The sequence below is a fragment of the Cyprinodon tularosa genome, unplaced genomic scaffold (assembly GCF_016077235.1).
Source record: "Cyprinodon tularosa strain WSP-4 unplaced genomic scaffold, ASM1607723v1 ctg88, whole genome shotgun sequence".
NCBI classification, from domain to species: Eukaryota; Metazoa; Chordata; class Actinopteri; order Cyprinodontiformes; family Cyprinodontidae; genus Cyprinodon; species Cyprinodon tularosa.
Genome location: NW_024039651.1, coordinates 947714 through 961301, shown reverse-complemented (window position 1 = coordinate 961301; position 13588 = coordinate 947714). Strand labels below are relative to the sequence as shown.

Genomic DNA, 13588 nt, shown 5'->3' with positions numbered 1-13588 from the left:
AAGGTCCATCGCAGGGCAACACAGAGACAAACAGGACAAACAATCCCACACTCACACCTGAGGACGATTTAGAGAAACCAATTAACCCATCTGTCATGCTTTTGAACTGTGGGAGGAAGCCGGAGTACCCGGAGAGAACCCACGCCTGCTCAGGGAGAACATGCAAACTCCATGCAGAAAGACCCCGGGAATCGAACCCGGAACCTTCTTGCTGAGCCACTGAGCAACCCACTTCTAACATCCACACTTAAATACTGACTATCATTGAAAATTCTTAACAGATTTTACTTTATACTGTACTAACATAAAATGATACAACAGTAACATATGATGGATCTTTCTTTATGGAAACAAAAAAAAAAAAAATATATATATATATATATATATATATATATATATATATATATATATATATATATATATATATATATATATATATATATATATATATATATATATACATACAGCTTTTATGTTGCAGGATACAAAATAAACCAGTTAAAATCCACCAGGAATTAAAATAAGGAATTTGAAGAAGCAGATGCAGCTGTGGTTGTATGGAGTGAATTTTGTTTCATTATTTGAGGCTAGCAGAGAACATGTTTTGTAAATGGAAATTTGAAAAAAGTTCAATCCAGAAATAAGACTTTGAAAAACGTCTAACGTCTTTTTTTTCTCAAATTTTTGGGGATTTCTTTGTTTACGAAGCTTTTTTTTTTTTTTCAAACTTCACTTTTTCAACTTGATTTTTGCGAGTTGCATTTTTATATGTTCACAGATCACATTTGCCTCACAATGCACAGTTTGATAAATAAAACATCATTGCTAACCAACATTCCCTCTAATGTTTCATACTGTATGCCTGAGAATACATACAAGCCCCCAGAGTGCAACTACATTAGCTGTGAGCAACGTCAGATGTGCACGCGGAGGCCACAAAACCCAGGATCATTGCAAGTTACAAGCCTTAATAAAAGAGTAAGAGCTTACAGGAGCAATTTTCATTAGTGTCCTTTTAATTTAAGATATTATGCCCACAAACTGCAAGAAAAACAACTTGTTTTTCATGATGTGTGTGGTGTGCTATATGTCCTGCTCTGGAAGAAATGAGAAATTCAGATCGAACACCTTTCAGACATGACTTTTTATTCAAATTAACACATTCACAATAAAATGTTTGTTGAAGCTTGTGCTGCAGTAGAGATTCCTATAACTCTATGCCTGTAAAATATTTAATTACTTGTTTGTTAGCATTTCCACTAACGTAAATGGTTTAATAACATTGCAGGATTAATATCCATAAGTAAAAAATCAGAATACATTTTACTAGAATATGAACAAATCTGACTTAAATTTTATGTTGCCTTTCCTTATTTCTCCAATACTTGTCAAATGTGTCACTTTAGGATGCTTACTGGAGGCTTGAAATGTAGCACAAATACACAAGCTGTTCGATCTCCTTAAGCTCCTCACATCTAGGTGCCACAGCAACCAAGCCCTTGTTTATATTTATACTTTATCATATACTTTAATTTAGCAAAAAAAGTCAAATTGACATTTGCTGCAGTTACCTGTGTGCAAATTAAACTTTACATTTTAAAACTGAGATTTATTAAGTTAATAGGCATTGTTGTCCTTATTTTACCTCTTACCTCTAAGCCAGTCCTTCAGGTTTGCCGAAAGGAACTGATCCAACCAGCGTTAGTAAACATCACGATATTAGAAAGCACACGACAAACTGATGGGTTTGGTTCAAATGTTCAGGGAGGCGAAACGGTCCGGAGCATGTTGGCAAAAAGCACCAATAGTATGTGACCTGTCGTTCTGAAGGTGGTTATTTAATAAGAGTTAATAGAACACTAATTGTGGCTGTCTATTTTTCCAATAAAGTTTAGCATATTTATTTCCTGTGGTAAACAAAAAACTGCTAATTGAATTTGCAGCAAATGTCATACAGCATTTTGTTTTTTAAAGGTAGTGCCCAAGCTGATTTGGTGGAACCTGGAAATATCTATTCTTGACTGAGCAGTAGGTTGATAAATATGTAAATATATGTGAGGACTGACTTTGGGGGCAAAGTATTTCATTGCTTTTCATGTGGCCTCCTTATGCAATTATTAAAATGCAAATGATGCTGAGCACTGAGCAGAAATGCAGATGAAGATGAGTGCGCCCTGCAGCTTCTCAGGTTTCATCTTCATTGCATGAGAAGCAACCTTCTAAGGCCACTGCTCAGTAAACCAAGAATGAATCGCTTTTTGTTCCCTGGAGTAACTGCAGAATTGACTGATTTCTTTATCCAATTTAAGAAATGAAAATGTCATGAAAACTATACAAAATTAAATTTGAAATGAAACAATAAAAGTTGTCTAAGTTTTTCTGTTTCTAATGTTTGTTTTTAATTAACCGATCTGTGCTAGAATTTTAGCAATCCTAAGAATAATACTATAAATAAATTCAATAGATTCATCAAAGCAAACACAACGGCTGCTTTTTTGTCCAGTAAGACCCTCATATTCAGAAAACAGAAATGCCACTTTCACTCATCATGAGGAATGCTGTCTTAATAATTTCAGGTTTTTATTAATGTATTTTAATCATTTTTCACTAACTGTTTAGCCATCCAACTTAAATTAATTTAGAAATCGAGAATAAAATACACCGGTTTGGATTCACTGCAGATTTTTTTTCCAATTTCCGGACCTGAAATGAAGCAAGCCCCATATATGCCCCTACTGATGTAGAGGGAAAAGCTCTTTAATAAGAGGCCCCGTTACTATGAGAAAAGATAGAGCTGGTTTAAAATGGTTGGTTTGATGTAAAACTTTATCAATGTGGTCGAGTTTAGAGCTATTCAAGAAGAAAAAAAAAGTACAAAAAATGAAAGCCTGCTTTATATTTTCCTAAAGAAGTTTAGATTTTAATTTGAGATCATTGTGTTATGGGATACCTACAACTGTTTTAAAAAGCTTGGGTTTTCATGTGCAAAAAACCAATAGAATTATTTGAATTTCATTACTTATGAAATAAGTAACAGTATATCTGCAGAATTGACCAATTATTCCATTAAAGGTCAGATTACATCATTGTATTTTTATTCTCTCCATCCCACTTGCAGCTTAGAAGCTCCCACTCCCTGAACAGGCATCCTGATTTGTGGAGGACTGTGCTGCACTTTTCCCCTCTGTCCCGGTGTCCCACAACCTGACACTAATTTCTGGTTGGAGACTAAATTTTGTCGAATGTGTTCAGGCCTTAATTGAGTTAATTATTGAATTAATCACTCGCTGCAGCCCTAAGTTCAACATTAAGGCTAATTGCTGGATCTGACCTTTGAAACTCTGACATGTTGCATGTCCCGGCAGCTCTGATTAAATTCAGTTTTGGAGGACAGTTTACCAATTCCTCTAAGACAAATGTATGAAGGTAGTTTTGAATCATAAGTGTTTGTGTAAAGTAACTGAGTTTGAAGAGATAAATCAAATAGAAGTTTTTTCATTAAAAATATTTTTTTTCAAGTTTACAAATCCAAAGAAAAGTTACATCTCATCAAATTGTTGAGTAAAAGTTCACAAACTGTGAGTCACGAATCAATCTATCCGAATTTCTTTTTCTTTATTTCAAATTCATAAAAAAAAATTACTACTCTTTAAATTGTTAAGCTCTAATATACAAATATGTGATTCACATATAAAAAAAATCATCTGCGTTCTGAAATTATCTCAAGTTGATTTAAAAACAAATGTTACAAAACAATTTCACACACTTGTATTACAATCTTTTTCTTTATTTTCTTTAACACTACTACAAATCATTCAAACTAACTCCACAGATCTGCTGCTGAGTCAGAAATTCAGCTTTACAAAGTTACAGCTTCACTAAAATTGTCTAAAATTATTAACCTCCATTTCCTTTCTCTCTGCAACTTTAAAATCAGTTACAATGCATGAATGCTTATGATTCAAAATTACCTTCATATAAATGGTCATTTACCGGAGGAACAGAAGGCTTTTTTTTATGGCTCCAAAAGGTTCATAATTGAGGTGCAACCTGTTGAGAGACATTTAAATAATTTTAAATAATGTTTTTTGAGCTTTCTTAAAGAACTGAAGAGGACAAAGTAGCAACTAACTAAAAGCTTTGCACCTATCGCTAGTTTTTTAAAATCACTTAAGTTGTCTAATGTGTATCTGTGTCTTCATACCAACCAGAAAAAAATCCTTTAAACACAGTAATGAGTGTCAGTAAATCTCCTCTTTGACTCTGAATTTTAGCTTTATTTACATAAGATGTTTGCAATGTATCTAAAAGGGCATTATTTACCTTTTCTACCATTTTATTGCAGATTTAGAAACATAAATCCAAGATCATATTTTATCTGGTTACATTTTCAATGCTAATAGCTCGCTATGATGATTCTGCTCTGCCAGATGAAAAACTCATCCTTTATGGATGACTGCAGGCCTGTGGAGCTGAATTTCATCCAGTCTTTTCAATCTGTGAAGGTCTGATTCTCCGCTGACCTTCCTGAAACCGTTTTTTCTCCACACCATCGGAGAACATCACCTCTTTCTCCTCCAGCAACAGTGTCTGTGCTGCTGTGACGTTGCAAGAGAAATACTTATTCTGGTGAGCTGGGATCCTGGGCGTTAGGAGAGCGGCACGTCCCGAGGTAGCTGGAAGTAAATAATGCTGACATTTCTGAATCCTAATTGAAGGATCGGGATGATTTTGAGGAGGTGCGAAGAAGCGTCAGAGCTCAGCATAGGAGGAAATCTTTTAAATTAAGGATCCTGATATAGATGGGAAAAATATTTCTTCTTATGGTAAAGAGCCTCATCATTATTAAAATCTCTCTGACGGGTGAAACAGATCTGACCTTGCAACAGGTTCTGGATCAGCGAGTCTCAGCAGGCGATCTGTGTGAGAACAGGCCTCCAATGTGAGTCCTGCTTGGTTCTGACTTAATCAGCTAATCAATAGGATGGCTTTCCCACCATGAGCTGAATACATTACTGTAATTGTTCCCAGTGGCCCTGCAGCGTTGCTTGGTGTTACAGGTGCCGATCAGATGAAACTTCGGTTCTAACCTTTATACAAGGTGCTATTCACAGCTTTAATGGTCCTAAAGGAAACAATTTAACTTTGTTTTTCTATGTGTAGAAGTTTCAGATTGTTAAAATTTTTTAGAAAGAGTATATTAAATACAGTAAAGCTTACTAAGAACATTTGGTTGAGCACATTTTGGGCTGTTCTCATCAATAGTTTTTCCTTTTGCTAAATATTATATCAGTGCATCAAAAGACTGGAAGCTAACAGGGGAAAAAAACTTAACGAAGGCTTTGTAAAGAAGTTAATCAAAGCAAAAAGATTGCTGAAACATATGTTTAACTCATAAATCCTTTTGGTCATGTCTATAAAATGATGTCACCGGTGTGATTTTGGGCTTTATTTTAAAGCGTCTGCTTTAGTGATTTAGATGATGATTCGTTTTTCTGGTTCGTGTAAATTTTGTATTGTTGGGGCTTTCGTTCCAAAGATCAGAAGCAGCGTTTCTGCTGGAGTCGGGTGGTTGTTTGTTTGCATTAAGTCCCCTTTTTCAGTCATTTTGTCTCTGAAAGCTGTTTGCAGAGATTCACTGATCGGACCTGGAAAATTATGATGACTTTCTAAAATTAGCTACTTTAGTTTATTATATAAGCGGTAAACCTGTGTGTCAGAGACAGCTTCATGTCGCTTTCCTTATTTGCTATTTCAATAGAAAATCTCAAATGGGATCTTGAGTTGAAGGCATCTGGCTTACAGTTTTTTTGTTATTGGAAAATTTTGACACAAAGTGACCAAAAACAGCTAAAGTGCAAAAAGAAGTAGAGAAATTACCAGAACTTTACTTTTTGGATGTTAGACGAGTTTCTATAAAACCTTCTTTTTCATTACTTTTGACACCTCTATATTTTCTTTGACCGTTTTTAAACTCGCCTATAATAAAAGTAGCTAAAGTCTTCTGGTAGAAAACCAACTTCCAGATAGAAGAGGGCTGTAATTAGGCTGCCTGGTATTGTTATATTTAGTTGGCGGGTGAGATAAAAATCTAATTCTTATGCCTCTGACTGGGATTCATCATGGCTGATATTCTGATTCTGCTTTCCAGTCAGTATTTTTATTGGACTGAATTAATAAAGCAAGTTTTGAGTCCTACTGACCACTTCAAGTGATTAAAACTGTGACCACATTCATACACCGATGCACATATCCTGGTAAATAACTAATCTATTTACTAAATCAGAGTCGCCCCAAGGTAAAAACTTTTTAATTTGATCCAGGAATCACTTAAATGTTCGATAAATCAGAATTATTTTTTTAATCCCTTGCAGGATTTTTTTTTCTTGCAGTGTGCCTGCTTACAGAAGAGAGAAAAATAAGATTTTAAGTGTAATAGAGCATATAAGATACATATAACGTGTATCATATAAGATAATAAGACAGAATTAAATAAGAAAAATGACAACCCTCCTCTATAAACAGTTTAAAATCTGAAAAAATAAAATAAAATCTGAAAATAAGATATACCGGTATGAATAAAATAAGATGAGGATCTCAGTAAATTCAATCAACAGTATTTACAATGCTGCTCAGTCTTAAGTTGCTATTATTGCACATGACTGGGTTATTGTGTATAGTGGAGTAATGAAATAAATAATAAATAAATCTGTTTCAAATATCTCCAGGTATTGATCATTAAATACATTTAATAGAAAAAGAACATGAATATAGAGGAAAGCACCAGAAATGTGTACTTTTGAATGGCTGTCCTGTGTGTTTTAGATGTTTTCCATGGATTGCTGCAGCTAGAGTTCTGATTAAAATTAAAAAGAGAGATCATATCTCTCCTATCCTGGCTTCTCTTCATTGGCTTCCTGTTAAATCCAGAATAGAATTTAAAATCCTCCTTCTCACATACAGTATAAAGCCTTAAATGGCCAAGCTCCATCCTATATCAGAGATCTGATTGTTCCTTATGTTCCTAACAGAGCACTTCGCTCTCAATCTGCAGGTTTACTAGTGGTTCCTAGAATTTCTAAAAGTAGAATGGGAGGCAGATCTTTAAGTTATCAGGCTCCTCTCCTGTGGAACCAACTACCAGTTTTAGTCCATGAGGCAGACACCCTGTTTACTTTTAAGGGTAGGCTTTTGATAAAGCTTATAGTTCTAGTGGCTGAGGTTATCCTGAGCCATCTCTATAGTTATGCTGCTATAGGCTTAGACTGCTGGAGGACATAGGAACCCCTTTTTCATCATTCCGCTTCATTCTATCTCTATTCTCCCACTCTGCAAAATCTGTAACTTCAGTCTCTAACGCTATGATCTCGCTGCTTTTTCTTTAGTAGCTTTGCCTCGTCTGTTCCTGTTTGGCTGTGACTCCATCCTGGAGAGAAATATCAGCCGTGCTGCTGCCATCAACACATTTGTTTATAGATGTTGGAGATCGGCCTGTTTTTCCAGTGCCCTGTTTCTCTGACTGTGACTAACTGGATGTGCTCTCATAATCCTCTGACCTGGGAGCTGGCTCTGAGCTCGCCTGCCTGGCTGTGTGTTTCCTGGACAGGGCCGCCTTTTACAGCTGCTTTTTGTGTCTCTGCTTCTGTCTCCTTGAACCCCAGTCGGCCTCAGCAGATGGCCGCTCACTGAGCCTGGTTCTGCTGAAGGTTTCTTCCTGTTCAAAGGGAGTTTTTCCTCTCCACTGTCGCTACAAGCATGCTTAGTGTGAGGGATTGCATTCAAGTCAATAAGTCGATGCAATCAACTGGTTTTCCTTAGATAGAAAAGTTTGGATAAATTTGATTTTATGATCTGGTGAACTGTAAAGTGCCTGGAGATGACATATAATGTGAATTAGAAATAAACTGAATTGAATTGAAATTGAATTGAAATTAACAATCATCTGCATTACGGCAGGGAAAAATGCAGTGCACCTGCTGTCAAGGACTGATGATGTTTACACTGTAAACCTGCTTTAACTGCAGCGCAATCCCAAAAATCCTTTTATCGTTAATGATAATAATAGTAGTTAAGCACTCATCCATACACCCTCTGCTTTGGTTGGTCCTTTCTCTGCTCAGTTTGTGGCTTTGATGTGAACACATTCTCTGAGCAAGCATTCTGATTGGCCGTCACAGCCATCTGAGCTGAACAGCAGTAGATTCTTGTATTAGATTTTGATAAACAGAGGATGGTTCAGAATCCAGGAGCTCACAGGCTCGATGTGTCCCAATAGTTGGTTGCTGGCGATCGCCACGATGATGATTGGATGTTTGAAAATGTATGCTTCCAACCTTGAGCAACAAGGTTTCAGGAGGGTAAGTCTTCTGTTTGCTTCCACAAGACTAAATTAAATTCTTTGAATTCATTTTTTTCTTTTTTTTTTACAGTAGAAAAAAAAAAAAAGAATCAATATGAAAGTGTCTGAGCAGTCCTACAGCATCCATTTTAAGGGTTCTGACCCACCCTGTGCACAAACATTTCTAATACCGTGTAATATTTGCTCTTATTTCAATCTGTCAATGAGTTGTGGGGTATGTCTGTATCTGGATGAAAAAGATCTCTGGATTGACTCGGCTTTTCCATCAGAGCAAACTGATAAATATATAAAATAAAATAAATAAACATACAGGGTCCATGTGAAAAGTAAAACTGCTTTTTGAGATCCTCTTAACCAAGACATGAAGGATTGTTGATTATTTATTGAGCTTTAATGATTGATCATGAGGCTACTATCAGATTAATGTTAGTTATCATCAGCTGGTTATATCATCAAGTCTCTCTAACTTTCCCATTTCTTATTGGTCTCGATAAAAAAGCCATATTGCTTCCTCCTGCCTTTGTTGGATTCTAACATGGATATATTTTATTTATCCTCATCTTAATTGAAGTCATTGTTCAACACTTTAAGATTCTCTCACAATAAAAGTTTACAATAAATGACTACTTTCTAAATGTCTGATTGCTGCCACAGTAACCATGACAACTGGTCATCTTTGACTCATATGTTCAAATGATTAGAGCACGTACTGATGTAGTAAAGTGGCATGCTTAATGATATTTTTTTCTTTTTCTGAAAATAAAACAGTCTCATTGATTGCTCTTTTTTGTAGAATCTATTTCAATCCTTACTTCAAACTAAAAATAATGCGGATAAAACTATAGTTGCTAAAATGATTTTAGAACAAAATTTTTAAATGTGAATTTTAATTAAACACACAAAGTGATCAGGTCTTTAGTAGGAAAGGGACTTGTGGCTCTAGGAAAATACAGAATTTTTCTGGTTTGAAAAAAATAAAATAAAACTTTATCCATTCTCGACAAGAGAACAAGATTTCTGTCAGTCTCTCTTAAAAAATAAACCCTTATGTTTTTAAGTGTAGAAATATTTATTAAAATCAGATTTGGTTGCACAGATGAGGTCGTATTTGAATTGGGGTGCACAGTGGTTAACTCTTTATCGTTGTCTGTAAATTTGTTTTTCTGCTTTTTATCCCTCAGATGATAAAAAGGAAATTCCAGCTCCTCCTTCAGCTGTAGGTCGCTGTCTTCTTACCTCCATTGTGACTTCCTTTGATGTCTATCATCTGTGTGTTGGTTAGAAACGTTGCTTTTTTTGCATAGCTTTCCGTTTTCTGCGTGCAGGCCTTTTTAGTATCATAAAGAATCCAACCTTCCATTTTGGCCCGCCTCAGGAATTAAAACTCACTCTACGGTAATTCATTACATTACTGCACTTTTGGCAGCAGGCTGCACCAAATAAATAACTTTGTCCACATTTTTCAGACAAGCTGATTGGTTTTCTAGCCCCAGATTAATTATCAGGCAGTAACACAGACTAGTAAACATTGTTTATAAGCTCTCTGTGTTTACTTGTTACTCCCACACTATTAACCAGGGAGTGTTTGTCCTTAATTAGACTTTTCCTCCCACATTGTTAACTTCAGGGCGAATGAAGTGTTTCCATGAAGTCCACTTTTTGCAGCCACCTATCTGGCTCAGCAGCTTTCCACTCTGGGTAAAAATGCACAAGCTTTGAAAGGTAAATACGGTGTTTTTGTGAGAAGTTGGGACTGCTTGCTATTGCATTTCTGTGAAGATGCTTTAAAGGATTTGTACCAGGCCTGCTTGTTGCCAAAGCTGTGATTACCGCCCAGAACTGCTGAGTGAAGGCAGATCCACAGAGATTCCAGTTAAATGTTGTTTCTTGTCAAAGTGAATACGATATCCATCATAAAATGAGCCATGGAATCTGTGTCCAGACTTTTAGAGGATGCCAGTCATGGAGTCAGATAGTTTTTGTCAGTTCTTTGGAATAATTGAAATGGTGGAAGGATAAGTTTATTTCAAGGCGAAATGTAACTTTATAAAAAGAAATGTACTTCACATTAATTACACTGTAGAAATATACTTTAAGGACATATTTATGAGTAGGTTGCTCTAAGTGACTCATGTTTTGAATCTAACATCTTTATGGTCATTTTTTTTTAATATTTTCATTTATTTCTTTATTTTTTCTCCCGATCCTACCTACATTACAGTTTAGTCCTGATGTAAAAATGGATGGTTGTGTTGTAATTATTATTATATGTTGCTTTGTATAGTTGTCTTTGGCTTCACTTTAAAGAAACTAAACCTAAACTCTTTTTATGTCAAGATATTTTAGATCTGATCCAGTCTAATTTTTCCCAGAGTTCAACTGAAGTCTCCTATCATTTGCCCAATTCAGTTCTGAAGACCATTCAATTAAATGTTCTAGTTTATGCATAGCAGATGCATGGAATGAGCAATATACCTGAAAGTTGTCCGTTTTTCCCCCTTAAGTTCTAGTTAAAATGTCCCAGCAGATGGACAAACTCTAGACTGCATTGGTGGTAAATTATACTCACTTTAAGAAACACACACAGTCATTCACAGATGTGCAGTTTGGTGGGTCACTCTTGATTTAGTTTTTCTTTTAATTGGATAAATGGTGGATTAAATCTGGTATAATATGAGGTCAACGTGCTGCTGTTCCATTTAAATCTATCCTGCAAACTACTGCTCCTCATCTTTACTGGTCCATATCTGTACATGGAGCTCCTTTAATTCGCTTCCCTTTCCTTGAGGTTATTACCAGTTTTCTAACAGATGTGTTGCAACTGCCTTTGCGGGCTGACTCAGCTAGGATAATACAGAAACACTGAGAGATGGAAAACAAATGGGTATCAGAGAAATGAGCTGATGACCAAAGCTGGCTGACTGTGCAGAGACCAGCTCTCCTTAGTAGCACCTCTCTGTATTCTGCTTTAGCTGCTATCTGCAGCCACATCATTGAATAATTCAACACAGCTTATGAGGTCTGTGGAAACAGGAGAGGAGTTATGGGTTGAGATAAAACTTGGAGCTAAAGTAACAGTTTTAAGAGTTAGTGAAATTATGGTAAAGCTTTTTGCAAGTACCTTTGAGGTTTGGAGTTGGCATGTTAAAAAAAGATAATTGCATAATAGTCGGTTTGTTAATAAAGATTGCTGTAAAGTTAAAATCTCAATGCATTTATTTGTCATTCTTGCTCAGGTTGAGAGTTGCTGCAAAGTCAATAATTCGGTGTATCATCTAGCGTAATTCAAGGGATTTTAATCTTCAACATATTAAACCAAAGCTGACTGTATCGTAGAATAATAACTAGGAATTAAATGGAAAGTATGTAACAGAATGGGATTGGATCATGTATTTCTTTAGATAGTAAATGGGCCCCGTACCCTGAAATACCATTTGCTGTGAATAAGCTAAATTATTATTTGCCTTTTTAACAGGTTGGTTTTAATAGTTTTTGCAACAAGTTGTGCTTTTGACAAAATCTTGTGGTTAGTTTACTCTGCTGAGTGTAAATTAGACGACTTATAAAATACATATCTCATCAGATTTAGATGCTGAAGTAGCTGCAGATAAAGGTTGGGGTAGGAACAGCTTAAAGGTTTTTTTGTTTGAATATCAGATTGCCCCAAAACTGTGTGATAGACTCCCTCTTGTTTAACCATTTTGGGGTTTTTTGTGTTGCAGGTGTCCCTGGTTGATGAAGGTGATCTCCCCCGCTGTGCCTCTCTACAATGGCCTGGTTTTCCTCTTCGTCTTGGCCAACTTCAGCATGGCCACTTTCATGGACCCTGGGATGTACCCCCGAGGTTTGTATTCAGACCCGGCTTGGATTTTCTCCCAAATTTGTCTTCCAAATGTATATTATCTCCTATATTATCTGTGCCTTTGACAGAAATAATGACTTTTTTCATTCTTGCCAGTCTTTCAGTTGAATGTGGATCTCCTATGGGCGATATAGGAAACAATGTTTCACTGGGATGTGCTTGGAAATGATAGGAACATGTAGGGGAGGAGGGTTTATCTCTTCACAAAGAGGCAATAATCAGCAGGTTGTGAAAGATCTGTGTCTCTCTTGAAGCTGTTATTCTTCTGCCCCTGTTGTATCTCTGTGGCAGGATAGATAAAATCTTACCAAATAAAACACTAGCACATATGTTTTTAATACAAAATAAGACAGTTCAGCTTAACCAAAGAGTGAAAGCAGAATGTTTTTAACTCGCCCTGATTTAAAAAGGACTTGCAATTAAAGGATTTGTAGAAAGTCTCATTAATTATTCAAATGTAGGCACACATTTCTCATTTAAAGGGACAAAATAATCAGATGTACAGCTTTGTTTTTGTTTTTTTTTGTTTTTTGCATTTAATAGTGTTTAGTTTGGAAGTTAGAAGATGAATTTAATAAAAAAAAAACAATTTAAATTTAATCTTAAATGATTTTAAAGCATTTTTATATATAATCCTTTATTAAAAGCCTTAAAGGTATAGTGGAGGAGGTTCTTTTTCCGGTAAGTAAGTGGTCCTTCTCTTTGTCAATCATTCTGGTGATATGTTTACATAAGGCCATCCTACGTGCTCGTCCCCATGTTCACTCTGCGAGTCTGACATAGTAAAAAAATTGCAAATCTTTTTTTGGAAAGTACTCTTGTATGAGCGATGCAAACAGCAACTTTTAAACAGAGCGTGCATCAGAAGTGGGCTTGTGCATATTCTCGCACATTTTAACATTTAACCCATCTGGGGAGCGGGTACAGGGTTGTGCATGTGCATTTTTTTTTAAGTGGCGATGGTCTCTTCAAGAAGTCACCGAAATCCTTAACTGTACCTTTAAATTGTCCAGTTAGGAACCAAAGTTTAAAACCTTTTGGTTTCAAAAACACTTAAATGTTTCTTCCTATTCCTGCAGTTTTAGTCTTCTTAATCAGATAGCGGACAAACTAATGAGTGTTGGCATGGACTGAGTGGGGTAAAGTTTAGCACCAGGCTCCACGCCCCCATCTATTGCTGATCCCTGCAGGTTTTGATTTCTTGACAGATAAATTCATCTTTTTCTACATTTTTTTTAGGTCTAGGCTGCAGTTACAGATAAAACACTGGCTGTCTACTATGTGAGCAGACAGCCCAAATGATTAACTAGCCAATATCTCCTTGTACATCTGATACCACAGAAACATTTCATGTTTTGCTCAACAGA

The 13588-nt window shown here is 36.0% G+C and overlaps 1 protein-coding gene across 4 annotated transcripts in view; it reads left to right on the top strand.

The window, feature by feature from the left end:
* The window catches only part of zdhhc8b (zinc finger DHHC-type palmitoyltransferase 8b), an 89980-nt gene that overhangs the window by 60780 nt on the left and 15612 nt on the right, over positions 1-13588 (top strand). For all 4 annotated transcript variants that reach the window (XM_038273601.1, XM_038273602.1, XM_038273599.1 and 1 more), the window contains exon 2: positions 12082-12203. In XM_038273601.1, coding sequence (XP_038129529.1) covers positions 12082-12203 — 122 coding nt within the window. The remainder of the gene's footprint in view (positions 1-12081; positions 12204-13588) is intronic.